Raw genomic sequence first — 22,744 nt, 5'->3', positions numbered from 1 at the left:
TGTTTGCGGAAGTAGGGTCTTTCAGGGACGATACGGTCTGTCTGGGGAAGTAGGGTCTTTCAGGGACGATATGATCTGTTTGGGGTAGTAGGGTCTTTCAGGGACGATATGGTCTGTTTGGGGAAGTAGGGTCTTTCAGGGACGATACGGTCTGTCTGGGGAAGTAGGGTCTTTCAGGGACGATATGGTCTGTCTGGGGAAGTAGGGTCTTTCAGGGACGATATGGTCTGTCTGGGGAAGTAGGGTCTTTCAGGGACGATATGGTCTGTTTGGGGAAGTAGGGTCTTTCAGGGACGATATGGTCTGTCTCGGGAAGTAGGGTCTTTCAGGGACGATATGGTCTGTTTGGGGAAGAAGGGTCTTTCAGGGACGATATGGTCTGTTTGGGGAAGTATGGTCTTTCAGGGACGATATGGTCTGTTTGGGGAAGTAGGGTTTTTCATGGATGATATGGTCTGTCTGGGGAAGTAGGGTCTTTCAGGGATGATATGGTCTGTCTGGGGAAGTAGGGTCTTTCAGGGATGATATGGTCTGTCTGGGGAAGTAGGGTCTTTCAGGGATGATATGGTCTGTCTGGTGAAGTTGGGTCTTTCAGGGATAATATGGTTTGTCTGGGGAAGTAGGGTCTTTCAGGGATGATATGGTCTGTCTGTGGAAGTAGGGTCTTTCAGGGATGATATGGTCTGTCTGGGGAAGTAGGGTCTTTCAGGGACGATATGGTCTGTCTGGGGAAGTAGGGTCTTTCAGGGATGATATGGTCTGTCTGGGGAAGTAGGGTTTTTCAGGGATGATATGGTCTGTCTGGGAAAGTAGGGTCTTTCAGGGATGATATGGTCTGTCTGTAGAAGTAGGGTCTTTCAGGGATGATATGGTCTGTCTGGGGAAGTAGGGTCTTTCAGGAATGATATGGTATGTCTGGGGAAGTAGGGTCTTTCAGGGATGATATGGTCTGTCTGGGGAAGTAGGGTCTTTCAGGGATGATATGGTCCGTCTGGGGTAAAAGGGTCTGTCTTGGATAATTAAGTTTAGCTGACATAATAGGGTCCGCCTAATGTAGCGAAGTATGTTTGAGGTAACAAGGTCTCTGTTAGAGCTGGTAGGGTATGTCTGATATAAAGGTCTCTGTTAGAGCTGGTAGGGTATGTCTGATATAAAGGTCTCTGTTAGAGCTTGTAGGGTATGTCTGATATAAAGGTCTCTGTTAGAGCTGGTAGAGTATGTCTGATATAAAGGTCTCTGTTAGAGCTGGTAGGGTATGTCTGATATAAAGGTCTCTGTTAGAGCTGGTAGGGTATGTCTGATATAAAGGTCTCTGTTAGAGCTGGTAGGGTATGTCTGATATAAAGGTCTCTGTTAGAGCTGGTAGGGTATGTCTGATATAAAGGTCTCTGTTAGAGCTGGTAGAGTATGTCTGATATAAAGGTATGTCGGGGGTAAACATTTGTCTGGTAGGAACACGCCTAGGACGTAATCATCTTCTCTTTTTTTATATTGAAGTAACGTCTGTATTTTATAAGATAAGATAAGATAATCAAGTTTTCCTAAGGTAATTGGGTGAGTCTGTGTTTATAGGGTATTTCTGGGGTAATTCTGTCTTTCGGGGGTAATAAGGTTTGAAGTGATTGGGTCATGGTATGTCTGAGGCAATAGTGTCTAACTGGGGTAATAGGGTATGTCGGAGATAATAATATATAAAGTCGTAGGGTCTATCTGATGTATTAACGTGTCCGTTTGGGGTCATAAGGTCTGTGTGACACTCTGATGGACTTCATAAGATTGGGACCAGTGTCTGTAATCAGAGAAATGCACGGGAGAGTTGTGTGTTCAGCCCAACTGATTCAATCTATTGACATGAACAGTTGAAGTTTTGCTTCGTATTCTAATTTGACTAAGACACAAAAAAAACTATAAAATTGCAATTAGCACTCAGTCTTGTGTTTCTATTGCAGACATTGACAAATCTCATCATAATAAGCTGTCTGAGTGCTGAGCGGGTCATTTTCACAACTTAAGGTTGAGTCGGTTCTATGTCATCGGTCATTGATTGATTGACCCCTTCCATAAGAAGGTCACTCAGTAAAAACAAATCGATGAGACGATAAGAAGATTAGTATCGATGTATTGGGCTATGGACGGAATGTCAATTAATACACAAGATTGAGGTCACGAGCACAAAAAAGGTTCACATATCAGTACATAAGGAACTCGCTGTCTAGCAATTAAATATATGAATAAATATGTGATCAAACAATTTCAAAATATATTTTCAATCTTTCCTCTATGTCGATATATCAAATGGTTGAACGTTGTAGCAGAGCTAGAGGGCAGGTGGCGATTTAAGGAGATTTATTTCAAAGGTAATTCAAGATCTTGCTTAAGTCCACCAGGACTAACTGTCTCATGGACACATCTGCCGTATGTACATAGCACTTAGTAAGTGCAGCATCAATACTTCCACAAGTTGCCCCATCACTACTTCCACAAGCTGCCCCATCACTACTTCAACAAGCTGTCCCATCACTACTTCAACAAGTTGCCCCATCACTACTTCAACAAGCTGTCCCATCACTACTTCCACAAGTTGCCCCATCACTACTTCAACAAGCTGTCCCATCACTACTTCCACAAGCTGCCCCATCACTACTTCCACAAGTTGCCCCAGCACTACTTCAGAAGCTGCCCCATCACTACTTCAATAAGCTGTCCCATCACTACTTGGACAAGCTGTTCCATCACTATTTAAACAAACTGCCCCATCACTACTTCCACAAGTTGCCTCATCACTACTTCCACAATTTGCCCCATCACTACTTCCACAAGCTGCCCCATCACTACTTCCACAAGCTGCCCCATCACTACTTCAATAAGCTGCGCCATCACTAGTTGGACAAGCTGTTCCATCACTATTTAAACAAACTGCCCCATCACTACTTCCACAAGTTGCCTCATCACTACTTCCACAATTTGCCCCATCACTACTTCCACAAGCTGCCCCATCACTACTTCCACAAGCTGCCTCATCACTACTTCCACAAGTTGCCCCATCACTACTTCAACAAGCTGCCTCATGAACACATTAGGTCTTCCCATTATAGCACCTTTTTCCCCCAGCCCTCTTTTATATCCAGTGTTACAGAACTTATATTAACTCACTTCGTTATATATGTGTATATATATATATATATATATATATATATATATATATAGATAGATAGATAGATAGATAGATAGATAGATAGATAGATAGATAGATAGATAGATAGATAGATAGATAGATAGATAGATAGATAGAGACAGACAGACAGACAGACAGAGACAGATAGGGAGAGCAAAAAAAAACATTCACGAGTATCATCATCTACAACAGACAGACAGACAGACAGAGACAGCACAACACCTACACACACATGTATCTTCCTCAACATCCTCTACCACAGCCGTATAATAAGGAAGTGGAGTCAGTAGGTCTAGATCTACCTTTCCGACAGTATTATCATACTTCTCAATAATGACGCCAGTTTACAACTGAGGAATTAGCTTGTATTTCACGCCTGATTGCATTGGCTGCACTACAGGCGGCTTAGTTCACTGACTACGTTTTAGGGAACAGAGTAGTAGGGGGGCACTCAATGAATAGCAGGCGTGGGGGGGGGTACAAAATATTGTTTATAACGTGAGGCTGTGGACCAAACGAACACAACAGCTAAACTATAGAACGGCGCTATCACACTGAGCTGCTAGGAACACACCAACACACACACAATGGCACGTGCCAGGGACATACTTACACACGTGTCATAAACACCATCAGAAACACATTTTTTTTTTAGTTGAAATATAAATATTGAAAAAAAAACAGCACATGAACATTTTGAAGATTTCATAAAGATGTTCATTTAGCTCGATCGTGTATTTAGGCTTATAATCATATAATTTATTTCATTCTCTTTTATTTATTTATTTTGTGCAATTAATATAATTCAGTCTTATAGTTCAAGAACTGGCCAAACAGCATCACGAGAAAGATAAACAAGTATTTACAACAAAATAAAAGTTGGTTTCTTTTGTAATCCATTTCTATTCCATGAAGCTGAATCCTTTTATTTAGTATTATATTTAGATCTAATGTTTCATTATTACAAGGAGTCTTTCTAGTAAGCTTTTTGCACAATCCAGTTTATCTAGTAGCAGTCTAGCCATGGTCCAGTTTATCTAGTAGCAGTCTAGCCATGGTCCAGTTTATCTAGTAGCAGTCTAGCCATGGTCCAGTTTATCTAGTAGCAGTCTAGCCATGTTCCAGTTCATGTAGTAGCAGTCCAGCCAGGGTCCAGTTCATCTAATAGCAGTCCAGCCAGGGTCCAGTTCCTCTAGTAGCAGTCCAGCCAGGGTCCAGTTCCTCCAGTAGCAGTCCAGCCAGGGTCCAGTTCCTCTAGTAGCAGTCCAGCCAGGATCCAGTTCATGTAGTAGCAGTCCAGCCAGGGTCCAGTTCATCTAATAGCAGTCCAGGGTCCAGTTCATGTAGTAGCAGTCCAGCCAGGGTCCAGTTCATCTAGTAGCAGTCCAGCCAGGGTCCAGCTAATGATTTTACAAGAGCACGTGGACTCAAACTTCCATATAAGACTTTTGACTTCATACAAAGAAATATTTGAGTCGCTGAAGACGTGCTCAAAGAAAACAAATGAAGCCAAATTTAATTTTAAGATTTCAAAAATGATAGAGATAGTTGTATTTCTGTGTGGCCAATTAGGTCAGTCCCAAATATGTAGGCCTACATAAACTATCCAATTTCTAAGAAAATCGTTTGAGGCGTTTTCGAAATAACCGTCCCCTCAGTTTCCAACCAGTTTGTAACGTTTGGAAACCAGGAAGAGAATGCAAGCTGTGGGAAGTGGAACACACATCTCTATGTAGATTTCTTTCTAAACAAACGTGTACAATAACCTCGTCTAATTATTTAGGAACTAAGTCTGAACTAACGCTAATGATACCTGCACTGAACACTGATGACCTGAATTAAGAACACAATAACAGCGGATAATCTCGTCCAGGGCCGGCGTCCATTCAATATGACTACGGAAACTGCCGGCCACCCAAGCGAGGCTCTGGATGGACCCATCAATCAACTCATTCATTTTAGGCCTGATTCAAGTGCTCTTCCTTCACTGCTGATCCGAACATAAAAGGGAATTGCTGGACCCAGATTTGCAAAAGTTAAAAACTTAAAAGCTCGGTGTAACAAAAAAAAAAAGAATAGATTTAAAATAGATTAGATTTTCTGTGAACAATGCAAGAGAGCAACCCTATCACGTGACTTCTGGTACAGTTATCATGTATTAACGCGGTTTGTGTCAAGAAATAATGTCACCTAACAAAAATAAGCATGGACTCTGACATTTGTTCATTGAATGGTATTTGTAGTCTAAAAGGAAAGTATTGAGATCGAATTCATTGTAAATGTATAAAATAAATATGTTTATTAAATTCACCACATCAATAACAAAAGCGTTTTGTAAAGGCGTTACGCTTCATTAAAACCCAGTTTGCTACTAATTGTTTTGAATTTCACGAATAGCTGAATTAATAACTATGAAATTCTTTTTGTATTACTGTGTTTAGTATTTCTGTGTATGTGTGTTTCTGTTTACCTTGAAATGTTTGCAACATATGTGTGTGTATGTCAACCCAAGGTGCACCGACTGAGCAAGGGAGATCAACGTGGTAGGATGTCCTTCAAAACAAGACAAAAGGAAATCTGTTCAGTAGAGACATTTCATGGGAAGTCGAACTTTAGGATGTGTACGTGGGGGTGGGGGAGGGGTTCTTGGGAAACGAAGGGGGCGTCTGAAAAGGACAAAACACCCTGGCCCACAGCCTGTCAGCATACAACAATACCGGCACCATTGACTACGCCACTAATAAGGGTGCACTGGGATTGAAGAAGAAGATACTGACTGTTTTGGCGCCCCGCCGTGGCCCCCGGCTATACAAATTACCCAGTGGACCAGAAGGAAAAAAGAATCCTCACTCTAGATCTAGTTCCTTCTTAGAATTCCAAGTAAATGAAATAAAATACATGTAAGAATGCTTTACAATTGAATGAATGAATGACACTGTCCTAGTGTAATGTATAGGTTTAGGATTTGATATACTTTGACAACAGATAACTGAGACCAGTGCAGTGTCAATATGTCATCACGTGATCGGATCTCTACAAGAACTTCACTACAAGAACTTCACTAGGTCAAACTTTTTTCCAATTCTGAAAGTTGAAACTATGAAAGAAACCGTATTGACAAGATGGCCAGATTCACTAGCCTAGATATTGTTTACAAGTGCTTATATGAACGTATTACTCTGTCTGTCTAGTACAAAGTGTGTACACCTTACTTCTCCCACACCCCATCTCGGATCAAGCTGAAATTTTGCACAATTATTTCTTTTAACTGACAACACAAGAATTAATTTAAAAATTAACCAATTAGTTCATTAACTATTGGTAATTAATTATTTCGTTCGTTATCTCGAACAAGGGAGAGAAATTGTCCTAGACTTAAGTGGTGGCATAAGCTAAATTTGTCCCCTTTATAAGTCGCCGCTTCAAAGTAAGTTTGAAACAAACGCTAGGAAGCTTGAGCCGTGAGTTCGAATTCAGGTCGTTCCCCCTTTTTTATTTTTAATAAATGCTTTTAAAAAGCTATTACTTTAGCTTTACCCAGATTTCCCTTTCTTTCTCCCCCTCCCAATGTTCCCCAACCTGTCCAGATAAGTGATAGGATCATAGCGTATTGAGAAAGCAAAACCGAGTAGCGCTTAACTAAATCAATTGGTAACATATTTCTAATCTCGAAAATGTATTGTTGTTGGTCTAGATCTATTACAAATTTAATGACATAACTAATCTAACCAAATTAATGCAATTACACTTCGCATAAGCTTTGTTTTTAAAAAGTATTTTGTACTGTTTGTCTTGTTTCTTCACTTTGACGTTGAAAGAGAAGACGAGGAGATTGAGGGCAGTTATTAAATAGTCAATAGTCTGCTTCAGCCAAACAAAAGCTTCCATAATTTGGTTTCCCTTTGTTTTCAATACTTACGTTTGAGCACTTTTAAAAGTTCACATTCAAACTGCCAGTTTGTTGTAAGTTCAACAAATGGCTCTAGTCTCCCCTGTCAGTCACTGCCAAAGTCACGCCATCATCAGATATAAACTAGACAATCATTTTAAAGTTAACCGGTATATCGTAAGGAAAGAAAGTGTCCAATGTTTTCTGAAGCAAAGGAAATAGATTCTTAGTCACGTGACACACCAAACAGAGGCCCCGCCTTCAAACGCTCAGAAAAAATGTTTGTGATTTCTTGTTCAAAGGGAGATAAATTGATGAGACACTGAGCAGACGGAGATAGAACAAGAAGAAACAGAAAAAAAGAGAGAGGGAAATAGAGAGGGAAATATGGGGATTGGGATAAATAGAGAGAGATAGAGAGAGAGAGAAAGAGAGGAGATGAGAGTAAAAGAGTAATGCGAAGAGAGAAAACAGAGAGTGAAATTAAATTAGAGAGACTTTAAGAGAGACTTAGAGAGACAATCACAGAGGAACTTATAGAGACAGAATGTCTTGAGACAGAGACTGTTTGAAAGAGAGACTCAGAGAGACTTACAGACATAGAAACTTGTTGAAGAGATAAAAGTAAACAATTACATTCTAAACACTCTGTTTCTGTTTATAATTTGCAATTGTGAGGAAATGTTTTTTTCTGAAAAACAACAACAACATTATTTCGAAATCATTGCTTCCAGAAGGCCAGGTGTGCAGCGATAGGTCAGAGCAGGACTAACTTCCAGAAGGCCAGGTGTGCAGCGATAGGTCAGAGCAGGACTAACTTCCAGAAGGCCAGGTGTGCAGCGATAGGTCAGAGCAGGACTAACTTCCAGAAGGCCAGGTGTGCAGCGATAGGTCAGAGCAGGACTAACTTCCAGAAGGCCAGGTGTGCAGCGATAGGTCAGAGCAGGACTAACTTCCAGAAGGCCAGGTGTGCAGCGATAGGTCAGAGCAGGACTAACTTCCAGAAGGCCAGGTGTGCAGCGATAGGTCAGAGCAGGACTAACTTCCAGAAGGCCAGGTGTGCAGCGATAGGTCAGAGCAGGACTAACTTCCAGAAGGCCAGGTGTGCAGCGATAGGTCAGAGCAGGACTAACTTCCAGAAGGCCAGGTGTGCAGCGATAGGTCAGAGCAGGACTAACTTCCAGAAGGCCAGGTGTGCAGCGATAGGTCAGAGCAGGACTAACTTCCAGAAGGCCAGGTGTGCAGCGATAGGTCAGAGCAGGACTAACTTCCAGAAGGCCAGGTGTGCAGCGATAGGTCAGAGCAGGACTAACTTCCAGAAGGCCAGGTGTGCAGCGATAGGTCAGAGCAGGACTAACTTCCAGAAGGCCAGGTGTGCAGCGATAGGTCAGAGCAGGACTAACTTCCAGAAGGCCAGGTGTGCAGCGATAGGTCAGAGCAGGACTAACTAACCTGGAAGGGGGCAAATGTCTATTTTTTATGTGAGCTTCTTACTGCTACATTTTTTTAAAATCAGTACACTGTTGAAGTGCTAAAGCCTGACAATTTTTTTCAATTGTATGTTAAGTTTCAAACCCAGGCCTTGAGATCTGCTTCACTTCTTTTCTTGGTCTACAGTCTGCTGTTATCAGTACAATGTGAGCTATCCATTAGAGAGCTCAACGAGGTTCTCAACACCCCAGTCTACAGTCTGTTGTTATCAGTACAATGTGAGCTATCCATTAGAGAGCTCAACGAGGTTCTCAACACCCCAGTCTACAGTCTGTTGTTATCAGTACAATGTGAGCTATCCATTAGAGAGCTCAACGAGGTTCTCAACACCCCAGTCTACACAAGCTCCGGATTTCCCAATCTACATCAAGACTTAAGCTCAGGACTTTTGAACCAATGGCTAGGCGTCTTACCAAATCATGAAATTGAATCCCTCAGACTTCAAACTCAAGACTTTACCTTGAGGAATATGTTCTCTACCTTGCCTCTAGAAATTAAAACAGCTGGCAGTCAGTTTTAGTTACACTCTAGATGCATGCACAATTACCGGTGTACGACTGGATGAATACTAGACAACTTAGTTACTTCATGTGAGTTGGGCTTCAGTTTGGGTTTATTAGCGCCAACAGTTTCAGCAGAACATTTAATATGCTACTATACTACTGAAGTAACTCGGGCTTCAGTTTGGTTTATTAGCGCCAACAGTTTCAGCAGAACATTTAATATGCTCTACTGAAGTAACTCGGGCTTCAGTTTGGTTTATTAGCGCCAACAGTTTCAGCAGAACATTTAATATGCTACTATACTACTGAAGTAACTCGGGGTTCAGCTTCGTTTATTAGCTGCTATATTAAGAGGAGTGTATGCTGTTCAATATTTGCCGTTCACTGTGACTTACGTACTCATATGTGGGGATTTGTTTTAGCGGGTTTGAGGGCAACATGAATTTGGAAGGCTATCTGGCTCTATATTTTTGTATTCTGTCACTGGATACTATCAAGGAAGAAGAACGCGCTGATTTATCTTACATTGTCTGAGAAATCTGGCGCCTTCTCAGATTTAGAAGTAATGTCAATGTGAATACCAACTTTAACGACGCCGCTGTAAGAGCTATGAAATAATTGCGGAGATTATTGCCCCTTACTTTGTCTAGGCTGGCCAAAACCTCTATCTTCTCTATTTATCGTAGTTCCCGTAACCTGTTTGACAAAAAAAAAATGTTCCAGAACTCTAAGCAAACATTGTTCCTGGGGCTAGGAGCATCACATGGCAACAAGAGGCGGAAACTTTGGTGTAGCTGAGGTTGTTATGACACTTTGGACGAGCACCCGTCCAATCATCAACTGAAGAATGCTGTAGAGACGTGAGCAATACTTAGATGTAGAGATGTGAGCGATACTTAAGATGTAGAGACGTGAGCGATACTTAAGATGTAGAGATGTGAGCGATACTTAAGATGTAGAGACGTGAGCGATACTTAAGATGTAGAGACGTGAGCGATACTTAAGATGTAGAGATGTGAGCGATACTTAAGATGTAGAGACGTGAGCGATACTTAAGATGAAGAGACGTGAGCGATACTTAAGATGTAGAGATGTGAGCGATACTTAAGATGTAGAGATGTGAGCGATACTTAAGATGTAGAGACGTGAGCGATACTTAAGATGTAGAGACGTGAGCGATACTTAAGATGTAGAGATGTGAGCGATACTAAAGATGTAGAGATGTGAGCGATACTTAGGTGTAGAGATGTGAGCGATACTTAGGTGTAGAGACGTGAGCAATGCTTAGATGTAGAGACATGAGCAATACTTAGATGTAGAGATGTGAGCGATACTTAAGATGTAGAGATGTGAGCGATACTTAGATGTAGAGATGTGAGCGATACCTAGGTGTAGAGACGTGAGCAATGCTTAGATGTAGAGACGTGAGCAATACTTAGATGTAGAGACGTGAGCGATACTTAAGATGTAGAGACGTGAGCGATAATTAATGTGTAGAGACGTGAGCGATACTTAAGATGTAGAGACGTTAGCGATACTTAAGATGTAGAGATGTGAGCGATACTTAAGATGTAGAGACGTGAGCAATACTTAGATGTAGAGACGTGAGCAATACTTAGATGTAGAGATGTGAGCGATACTTAGATGTAGAGATGTGAGCGATACTTAGATGTAGAGATGTGAGCGATACTTAAGATGTAGAGACGTGAGCGATACTTAAGATGTAGAGACGTGAGCGATACTTAAGATGTAGAAATGTGAGCGATACTTAAGATGTAGAGACGTGAGCGATGCTTAATATATAGAGACGTGAGCGATACTTAAGATGTAGAGACGTGAGCGATACTTAGATGTAGAGATGTGAGCGATACTTAGGTGTAGAGATGTGAGCGATACTTAAATGTAGAGATGTGAGCGATACTTAAGATGTAGAGACGTGAGCGATACTTAAGATGTAGAGATGTGAGCGATACTTAAGAGGTAGAGACGTGGGAGATACTTAAGATGTAGAGACGTGAGCGATACTTAGATGTAGAGACGTGAGCGATACTTAAGATGTAGAGACGTGAGAGATACTTAAGATGTAGAGACGTGAGAGATACTTAAGATGTAGAGACGTGAGAGATACTTAAGATGTAGAGACGTGAGCGATACTTAGATGTGGACGTGAGCGATACTTAAGATGTAGAGACGTGAGAGATACTTAAGATGTAGAGACGTGAGAGATACTTAAGATGTAGAGACGTGAGAGATACTTAAGATGTACAGACGTGAGAGATACTTAAGATGTAGAGACGTGAGCGATACTTAGATGTAGAGATGTGAGCGATACTTAGATGTAGAGATGTGAGCGATACTTAGGTGTAGAGATGTGAGCGATACTTAGATGTAGAGATGTGAGCGATACTTAGGTGTAGAGATGTGAGTGATACTTAGGTGTAGAGATGTGAGTGATACTTAGGTGTAGAGATGTGAGTGATACTTAGGTGTAGAGATGTGAGTGATACTTAGGTGTAGAGATGTGAGTGATACTTAGGTGTAGAGATGTGAGCGATACTTAGGTGTAGAGATGTGAGCGATACTCAAGATGTAGAGATGTGAGTGATACTTAAATGTAGAGATGTGAGTGATACTTAAGATGTAGAGACGTGAGAGATACTTAAGATGTAGAGACGTGAGAGATACTTAAGATGTAGAGACGTGAGCGATACTTAAATGTAGAGATGTGAGCGATACTTAAGATGTAGAGACGTGAGAGATACTTAAGATGTAGAGATGTGAGCGATACTTAGGTGTAGAGATGTGAGTGATACTTAAGATGTAGAGATGTGAGCGATACTTAAGATGTAGAGATGTGAGTGATACTTAAGATGTAGAGATGTGAGTGATACTTAAAATGTAGAGATGTGAGTGATACTTAAGATGTAGAGATGTGAGTGATACTTAGGTGTAGAGATGTGAGTGATACTTAGGTGTAGAGATGTGAGTGATACTTAGGTGTAGAGATGTGAGCGATACTTAGGTGTAGAGATGTGAGCGATACTTAAGTGTAGAGATGTGAGCGATATTTAGGTGTAGAGATGTGAGTGATACTTAAGATGTAGAGATGTGAGTGATACTTAAGATGTAGAGATGTGAGTGATACTTAAGATGTAGAGATGTGAGTGATACTTAAGATGTAGAGATGTGAGTGATACTTAAGATGTAGAGATGTGAGTGATAGTTAGGTGTAGAGATGTGAGTGATACTTAAGATGTAGAGATGTGAGCGATACTTAGATGTAGAGATGTGAGTGATACTTAAGATGTAGAGATGTGAGTGATACTTAAGATGTAGAGATGTGAGTGATACTTAAGATGTAGAGATGTGAGTGATAGTTAGGTGTAGAGATGTGAGTGATACTTAAGATGTAGAGATGTGAGCGATACTTAGGTGTAGAGATGTGAGCGATACTTAGGTGTAGAGATGTGAGTGATACTTAAGATGTGATAGATGCTCATCAGTTACTGAACTGAAACAAAGTTCCATGAGAAGAATTGTTGTAACAGTTTGAACAAAGTGTTCTCAGAATGTGAAGTGGGACACAAAATGTAGTGAAAACAAAAAAATTATGTGGCTTGTTAGTCTTTCGAAATATTTTCCTAACTCGATCATTTTCAGCTTTGATATTTTGTTCTTTATCAAACACTGTAAGGCTTTGTCTGCATGTTGTTGGAGGTCGTTGACTTGACCTCTGGTAGAAAACTAAACCGATGTAGACGTATTATATTTTAACTAGAAAAACTTGAAATAACTCCTTTGGTGACCGCTACTAAATATCAAGCAGACATGAGATCAAAACAATCTACTAGACTTTAGTAGTACTATTTCTGAACAAAATCTAACTCACTACAATAACACAACCTTTCACCGTCACATTCTGGAGTCGTCTCCCCTAACTAAGACTGCTGACGACAATGGCACCTATCTAGCATCATTCACAACCAATCGCTGACTTCTTCGTACTGTCACCTTAGAAACATACACACTCTATAACACTGCACCAGATGGGGAAAATATCAAGTCGTAACCATAGTCATATGAAACACTGCAATCATTCTTAATCTTCGGGATCGAAGACATTGCCATTATTTCTTCTTTATAAGAAAAATTACAAAGTATACTCACAATAAATGCTTAAGTAATTGTATGCATATATATATATATATATATATATTATATATATACAGTTAGAAAGTTTATAAATTGTAAAAGTTTATTTTTAGAAGGTTAATGATTGAATGCAAACATTTCAACAAATAAGGCGAAATGTTACATAACAATCACGGTATCGACTAGTGAAATCGAATCTTTTCTATTCCTAGAATCTCCCAAGATGTTTGTGAATGTTTTTCAAGCAAGTCAATCTACCTTTTGTCAGCTCAAACACACACACACACACACACGCACACACACATAGACATGTTGACAGACACTCCATCGGAAGTGAGGAGAGCCAAAGTCAGCAAGTCTAGCGGTACCTGGCGCACCGGGTCAGACATAGTGGACCACAAAAACAGGTGGTAGGTTTGTGCGGGACGTGAACGTGCGGGTGTGTGTGGGGGCGTGAAAGTATGTGCAAGGGGGGGGGTGGCGAGAGCGGAAGGGAGGGGGACATACATATGTTCAAAGTCTACCTCAGGCTTCTGCCACAGCTTGAAGACAGAACACCAACCTTGTGGTACTAACATTCTGTCCATGGAAGATGTACAACAGTTATCCATTATTTTCCATCTTGTTATCTTTAAGCTGCGTTTACACTGTGCAGCATGAAACAAGTCTCATGACCTAGATAAGTCACTTTCCGTCCGGACACAAAACATTTCGGTGACTTTGTCATTGAACAAAAAACACGTTGACTTCACCAGAAACATTTTCTTTGAACGAATGCTGAGAATGGCAGGCAACTGCTGGTAACGTCAAAGAGCAGGGCAAGGGTTAACAAAAGAGATGATATTATTGAACAAATGATCGAATCAGGCTGTCTGTCGTAAAGTTGAGATAGAATTCAAGATGCTCTAAATACAATGTGTGTAGATTGTTGGACTTGCGTGAGACTCTCAGAAACACTTGAAAAGATAAGGGTGGAAGTAATGTGATAAGCACAGCTACACGTGATTGATACAGCTATACCAGCTACAGGAGCATGTCCCGTTTGAAGACGCACATTTTGAGGATCAAATGTATTCTCTCAACATCACCTCCTGGTCTAATCATTGCAAGAGATGTCAAGTAACATTTCTAACAAATACAATCGAGCATCAAGCATCAATTAAAACCAACAGTCCAACTAACACACAACACGCCCCACTCCCCGACTTAACAGTAAGCCCACACATTCTATTTGAATTCGCCTTCCAATCTTTATAGAGATCAAAATGTTCAGCTATGATCTAAATGTTCAACGTTGATCAAAATGTTTAACTTTGATCTAATTGTTCAACTTAAAAAAACCTTAACACTTGTAATACTATCTCTTTAAACTTGTGCATCATATGAATCTGAAGGCTGGCGGTGTGTCTGTGGAGGGGGGGGGGTGCTGTCATTTACATCCGCGCGGAGGCGGGAGGGGGGGAAGGAGGGGCAGTGGAGTGGTCCTTAGTGTTCTTTTAATGACATGTTTCTCTGCAAGAGTTCGGGTCTGGTTGAGTTTAAAGTTCATATATTAGAGGGCTCGCTTGCCCGACAATTGCTATCCCAGTGGTATCGAATCAAAGTTAAATACAGGCCGCGAGTGTAACGAACAGCTGGACGAACAGAGAGACTGTTTAAAAAAAACAACAACAACTTAATATTCATGTTGGAACACAGGCACTACACATAACAATCATTAGAGTCCATGCGAGATGGTAGGAGCTCTTGGCGCTTGTGTGTATAGGCCAGCCAGATAGTCTAACATTGAGAGAAATGGTCTATGCCTAGTTTAAATGGCCTTTTTAATACCTAGGCCTACTCTAATTAAGCTGGTCTATGCCTATTGCCCTACTCTAATTAAGCTGGTCTATGCCTATTGCCCTACTCTAATTAAGCTGGTCTATGCCTACTGCCTTACTCTAATAAATCTGCTAATGGCCGACTCAAATAAACCTAATTTATGCCAACTCAAACCAGCTCTATGACGACTCAACTAAACCTGCTCATTGCCGACTCAACTAAACCTGCTCATTGCCGACTCAACTAAACCTGCTCATTGCCGACTCAACTAAACCTTCTCATTGCCGAAAAAAACTAAGCCTGGTCTTGACTGTTAACGAACATAACAATTTCCTTGTTGAATATGTGCCTCTAGTTTTCTACTGTTCATTTAACAGTCCATACATACTATTTATGTATGCTTCTGTCTATATGTACATCCTAGTATTCCTTTCATTTATGTTTAGATTCAATCAAATGTTTGAGGTTTGACATTTTTGTATGTTTAGATTCAATCAAATGTTTGAGGTTTGACATTTTTGTATGTTTAGATTCAATCAAATGTTTGAGGTTTGACATTTTTGTATGTTTAGATTCAATCAAATGTTTGAGGTTTGACATTTTTGTATGTTTAGATTCAATCAAATGTTTGAGGTTTGACATTTTTGTATGTTTAGATTCAATCAAATGTTTGAGGTTTGACATTTTTGTATGTTTAGATTCAATCAAATGTTTGAGGTTTGACATTTTTGTATGTTTAGATTCAATCAAATGTTTGAGGTTTGACATTTTTGTATGTTTAGATTCAATCAAATGTTTGAGGTTTGACATTTTTGTATGTTTCGATTCAATCAAATGTTTGAGGTTTGACATTTTTGTATGTTTAGATTCAATCAAATGTTTGAGGTTTGACATTTTTGTATGTTTAGATTCAATCAAATGTTTGAGGTTTGACATTTTTGTATGTTTAGATTCAATCAAATGTTTGAGGTTTGACATTTTTGTATGTTTAGATTCAATCAAATGTTTGAGGTTTGACATTTTTGTATGTTTAGATTCAATCAATGTTTGAGGTTTGACATTTTTGTATGTTTAGATTCAATCAAATGTTTGAGGTTTGACATTTTTGTATGTTTAGATTTATGTCGACTACAATTGGAAGTAAAAAAAAAAAGCTAACTAAGGGAAGTAAGATACACACACACACACACACCCTCACTCACACAAGCCCGGTGATTAAAACTATCATTATTTTCATCTTCGGCACCGACATCTATAGCAAGTGTCTTTTACACGGTCAGGGCGAACAATCATTTCAAAGCGAGGCTGCAGCCAAGGGCCATCACCGGGACGAGAAAAGCGCCACCAATGCAATCTATGGCGGTCAGCGAGGGGTCAGGCCACAGCTCTCATTACTGGGATGTGATGAGTCGCGTGCCAGGAGATTTGGCTGCCCCAGGTCAGATATTTCCACCAGATAGACCAATTACCTGACACTCCGCTAGAATGTTCTTTTGTTTTTAATTGATCAGTCAGTTGTGCACTTTCTTGCAAGCTTTCATTATTGTTAGACTATCCATTTAGTCAGGAGTATTTCTTCATTAATCTGCTTAGAAAAGTGAACACATATTTTGTAGCGGACAAAGACCTGCTTGCCTAAACGTTGGTTGTTTTGATCCAGCAGAGTTTTATCTTTCATCTATTAATCAAAAGATTTTACAAATATTTCCTCTATGCCTTTCGATCAATTTCTTTAGATATTTTGTTCTATTTCTCTCCACATTTTGTTCGATTTCTCTCCACATTTTGTTCTATTTCTCTCCACATTTTGTTCCAGTTCTCTAGACATTTTGTTCTAGTTCTCTCCACATTTCGTTCCTTTTCTCTCCACATTTCGTTCCTTTTCTCTCCACATTTCGTTCCTTTTCTCCCCACATTTCGTTCCTTTTCTCTCCACATTTCGTTCCTTTTCTCTCCACATTTTGTTTTATTTCTCTCCATATTTTGTTCTAGTTCTCTCCACATTTCGTTCCTTTTCTCTCCACATTTCGTTCCTTTTCTCTCCACATTTTGTTTTATTTCTCTCCATATTTTGTTCTAGTTCTCTCCACATTTCGTTCCTTTTCTCTCCAAATTTCGTTCTTTTTCTCTCCAAATTTCGTTCCTTTTCTCTCCACATTTCGTTCCTTTTCTCTCCACATTTTGTTCCTTTTCTCTCCACATTTCGTTCCTTTTCTCTCCACATTTCGTTCCTTTTCTCTCCACATTTTGTTCTAGTTCTCTCCACATTTTGTTCTAGTTCTCTCCACATTTTGTTCCTTTTCTCTCCACATTTTGTTCCTTTTCTCTCCACATTTTGTTCTAGTTCTCTCCACATTTCGTTCCTTTTCTCTCCACATTTCGTTCCTTTTCTCTCCATATTTTGTTCTAGTTCTTTCCACATTTCGTTCCTTTTCTCTCCACATTTTGTTCTAGTTCTCTCCACATTTCGTTCCTTTTCTCTCCACATTTCGTTCCTTTTCTCTCCACATTTTGTTCTATTTTCTATACATTTATTCTATTAAGTGAGAAAGTCAAATTTCTGGCTTAAATGCGATGAATGTTCCAAGTGAAATCTGGCGATAACAAAGATTGCTTGAATTTTCATCTGAACCAAATCTAGAGATTTTCATCAAATGGAGGCTAGTCTCTAAATAGCAAGATGTCGGTGTCTACGATGTACAGAATGTGAAAGTAGTGATAAAGTAGAAAACAAATTGAACCGACTACAATAGTTCACAAATACAATAGTTTCTCAAAGCAAAATGATTTTATTGAAAACTTAATGTTAGGGTTAATGAGTAGTGCATCGACCCTATCCTTGTAATCACAACAAATTTCCGTAAGGATCAATAAAGCAGTCTTAGTCTTAGTCTTAGTCCTAATTTTTTTAATACTTTTTGTAAACTTCTCAAATTCTTGACAACATCGTCTAGATTTGTTCATAAACTCGACACCGATATATTTGTAAGCTTTGAAATCAAGTCTAAATCGACTTGTCGTGAGTTGCTTCGCGGAATGACGTCTCGTATTCTGTCCAGATCTCTATGTGTCAGTATTCAAGATGGCCGCACATTTTTTTTTTCCCGTTGAATGGTTGAAAGGAGAAAAACATTCAGACATCAAGAAATAATTCCAACTAGAGTTGTGAAAGTAATACACGGATATCTTTGTTAACAATAAACCTAGATTAAAGCAAGATCCAACACAGATTAAAACTAGATCAATGATAAAGACTTTATTAAAAACGTACATTTGTATCTCCTGTTTATAAAGAGTTCTCAGTGAAATAATTGAAGCAAAAAAAAAACACAAAAAAGTTCAGGTAAACTTAAAAGAAACTTTACGCTAGTCAATCAAGTTAACAGCTTATAATAAGCCTTATTAAACATTTTATTCAAGATACGCCCACGTCCATCTCTCAAAGCCCCTTGATAAAAATTATTTTCTAATGATCATTTGCTTCCTCCTCCCCCCCCCCTCCCAATTCAGAAATGAAAGAGAATATGTTGGTTTAAGATAGTTCCATAAAATGTGGTAGAAGTGTACAAGTCATTAAAGCAACATAAAGAGGTAGAGGGCAACTCTAATCTTGTGTTCTGTATCCAAACACCTGCAGGAACACTTGGGGGGGGCGAGCGGTAATGAGGTCACTAATATGTGATTAGCATCTTTATCCACTAGCATGTAGCTGATTAAGTTGATTAAGTTGATTAAGTGGACGTTTCCACTAAGGATAAAATGGATTCATTGCAAGAGGTATCGTTTTGTAGACGGTTGATATGTTTTCTAAAGTATCAACAAACAGTATGAAATGAATACAAACACAGAAATACAGACATAAATACAAATATAATCATAGACAGACAGACAGACAGATAGATAGATAGATAGATAGATAGATAGATAGATAGATAGATAGATAGATAGATAGATAGATAGATAGATAGATAGATAGATAGATAGATAGATAGATAGACTCACCTATACCATTCTAAACCCATGTTGTAATTCTTATCAAAGTAGTGAGGTTCGGGGCCACTACATTCTACATTGGGATGGATGCGTAGAAATTCCAATAAAGCTCTGGTTCCGGCCTTCTTGACGCCTATAATAATGGCTTTAGGCAGTCTCCTGACTGCTACTTCAGACGTGTTTCGCCTGGCATGGGGACGATGTCCAGATTTAGTCAACACATGATGCAATGCAGTCTGAGTTAAGACGTTAGATGACGTCACATGTACAGATTGTTTTTGAGAATTCGTATCCTTCGATACTGGTGACTTGCTAGTTGTTAGGACCAACTTTCTGATGTTTCCGTGGGCGGAGACTTGTGGGGGTTGGGACTCTTTGCTTAATACGTTTATCTGAGAAGGATGAGAAGAATCGTGTGCCTCGCCGCTGTCCATCTCATGAGTTTCTAGCGACAGATTTAGTCGCTCGTCCTTTTGAGACATGGAGATGTTTGTCTCCAAGAAATGCAGCAGTCTGCTCAGCCTGGGGATGCTCGTCAAGTACGGTGAGGCATCCACTTCTGGCGAAGGTTTCTCAGGCAGGACGTAGGCTACGTCTTCATGGCGAATATCTTCACTAGATCTGGTCACCAGAGTTGAACTGACCCTCTCATCTTCAGTGGTTCTGGTCACCAGAGTTGAACTGACCACTACATCTGATGAGAACATCAAAAAGACGAAGATGGTGATCAAGACAGTGGCCATCTCTCTCCAGACGCCAGCTCTCTTTATCCTTCGCCTTATCCACAGCAGAGCATTCAGTCACATTGTGTCATGACATGTGACACTGGCAACACATCAGGTCACTACCTGGCACAAGGTGAAACACTTTTCTAGAATTAATTGCATGGGGTAAAAAAAAACACAATTCACATTGTATCCATTATTTAGAATATGTCGCCTTGGCAATATTCAAAAGTGTTGCTATACTTAATGTGTAGAAATCATTTAACCATGAGCGATTTGATCATTCTGGTTAACCTTAATCCACAGAAATAAAAATAAAAAAAAGCACGATCTTTAAATTCCGTAAGTGAAGCCAAATTGTCACATGCCTGGGAATTTTAATTTATAAGATAAGATAAGATAAGATATTTTACCAACAGTAAAAATATTTTACGATTTCAATAAAGTAAAGCTCAACACTCAATAAACGAATACACTTCTCTCCGCTAACTGATATGTTAATATCAGGGGAGGCAACAAGGCACTGCCGAGCTACAAACTTAACAAGTAATAAACTTTTAATACGCTGTCGCGCAGAGCCAAAAAGTTTTCTCCTCTCATAAAGTTTTCTTTTCTCCAGAATGATCATTTGGCCATGGCATAACAAACCAAATGTCAACACTCTCCCCTCTCTCCTTCGCTCGCTCGCTCGCTTGCGCCCCGATTCCACGAACTGTTCCGAATGAGGCACTCGTGTTAGGTCGGCTGGCGTGTGAGAAAACCGGCGAGCGGCATATGTCACATGATACCTATTACAACTTTCCCATTGGTCCGCGAGGTCAGGGCAAGTTCGTAAAGAACGTACATTTTTTTATTTTTTCCCCATTCATAAAACAAAACCAGTGGAGAGAACTCTGGAATTGTTTTCGTTTTACTAAGTTGATACGAAGTTGTGTTTCTTGAAGCACTACTGTGATATTCGCTCGTAAGCTAAGTAAAGATGTTTTACTGAGTGGAGGTCGCCCGTAACAAGAACAACATTAAAAATATTTCTTTAAAAGAACAATACCTTATCTTCTTATCTTATATAATACAGACGTTACTTCAAATAAGTAGTTGATTACGTCCTACGAGTCATGAATTTAGTTATGCATATTAATCAAGTGACCTAAATTCTGCTAAGTCACTGGTTTATCTGGCTGGCTCAGGCAACCCATTCCATGCTCTAATAGCACTAGGGAAAAAGGAGCATTTGTACAAATTTATCCTAGCATATGGAATGAGGAATGTGTCTTTATCTTTGTGTCTTTTCGAGTAATCTATTAGATTTTGTTTTAGTATTTGAAGATTATGGTTCAATGTTTTATGTATGATTGCTACTTTACTTTTGAGTCTTCTATCCTGAAGGCTTTCTAAATTTAGTGATTTTAATAAAGGTGTTACTCTAGTCAGATGTGCATATTCGTTTGTTATGAATCTCACTGCTCTATTTTGTATCTGTTCCAGTTTCATAATGTTTTCTTGAGTCCCAAACAGAGGATGGATATTCTATTATTGGCCTAACCAAGGTTACATAACATTTTAGTTTTATGTTCTTATTTGATTTATAGAAATTTCTTTTAATAAATCCTAATGCTTTGTTTGATTTTTTATAGTTTCATCAGTATGGGGATTCCATGACAATATTTCATTAATTATAATAGCTAGGTATTTTGCGTTTTTAGTCTGTGTTACTGGTTTACCATGAATAAAATAAGTGGAATAAATTTGTTTAAGTTTTTTTTTTTGTTACTTTTAATAACTGACATTTTTCTGGGTGGAAAGACATGCTCCAATTTGATTCCCAATTCTGTAATTCATCTAATTCTCTTTGTAAAATTTCTGTATCTTGTGTTGTTTTTATTGTTCTATATATTATGCAATAGTCTACAAATAATCTGACTTTTGTTCCTGAAGTAATGCAATTTGGTAAATCATTTATATCAATTAAAACTATCTAATTAATAATACATACAGAGCGATAGTTCTTCTCCTTATAACAATGAGTGTTACATTAGAAAAACAATTAGACATTTTTTATATATACCCAGCCCCATTAACACATTCAAAGACTTAAAAAGGGGGCGGTACTCGTGTTGAGGGAAACTTTAAGGCTACAGACCGTGCAGGAGAACAAGGATGTTGTTTGTTTTATACCATCAGCAATGGGCATAAAGATGTGGAACACTGCTGGATACCTGCCGGATTCCGTTTCGAGTCCATTGTCTTGACTATTTGTAGACAAGCGTGCATTGCTCTCACCACAGGCTTTACGTTCAGGGCATTTGGAGTAGAGTATTGAGCCTCTCAAGTCCTGACTCACTTACGTCTATGGCATTTGGAGTAGAGTATTGAGCCTCTCAAGTCCTGATTCACGTCTATGGCATTTGGTGTAGAGTATTGAGCCTCTCAAGTCCTGACTTACGTCTAGGGCATTTGGAGTAGAGTATTGAGCCTCTCAAGTCCTGACTTACGTCTAGGGCATTTGGAGTAGAGTATTGAGCCTCTCAAGTCCTGACTCACGTCTAGGGCATTTGGTGTAGAGTATTGAGCCTCTCAAGTCCTGACTCACGTCCAGGGCATTTGGAGTAGAGTATTGAGCCTCTCAAGTCCTGACTCACGTCTAGGGCATTTGGAGTAGAGTATTGAGCCTCTCAAGTCCTGACTCACTTATGTCTAGGGCATTTGGAGTAGAGTATTGAGCCTCTGAAGTCCTGACTCACTTACGTCTAGGGCATTTGGTGTAGAGTATTGAGCCTCTCAAGTCCTGACTCACTTACGTCTAGGGCATTTGGTGTAGAGTATTGAGCCTCTCAAGTCCTGACTCACTTATGTCTAGGGCATTTGGTGTAGAGTATTGAGCCTCTCAAGTCCTGACTCACTTACGTCTAGGGCATTTGGAGTAGAGTATTGAGCCTCTCAAGTCCTGACTCACTCTAGGGCATTTGGAGTAGAGTATTGAGCCTCTCAAGTCCTG

The 22,744-nt window shown here is 39.6% G+C and overlaps 1 protein-coding gene across 1 annotated transcript in view; it reads right to left on the bottom strand.

The window, feature by feature from the left end:
• Positions 1 to 20,452, bottom strand: part of LOC106058758 (heparan sulfate glucosamine 3-O-sulfotransferase 6-like) — a 64,624-nt gene extending 44,172 nt beyond the window's left edge. Inside the window, exon 1 of the mRNA XM_013216255.2 lies at positions 19,034 to 20,452. Coding sequence (XP_013071709.2) covers positions 19,034 to 19,767 — 734 coding nt within the window. The 5' untranslated portion in view covers positions 19,768 to 20,452. The remainder of the gene's footprint in view (positions 1 to 19,033) is intronic.
• Between the last annotated feature and the right edge of the window lie 2,292 nt (positions 20,453 to 22,744).

Source organism: Biomphalaria glabrata, chromosome 2 (assembly GCF_947242115.1).
Source record: "Biomphalaria glabrata chromosome 2, xgBioGlab47.1, whole genome shotgun sequence".
Taxonomy (NCBI): Eukaryota; Metazoa; Mollusca; class Gastropoda; family Planorbidae; genus Biomphalaria; species Biomphalaria glabrata.
The sequence above is the reverse complement of the archived record's forward strand: the minus strand, read 5'-3'. Positions and strand labels throughout refer to the sequence as shown.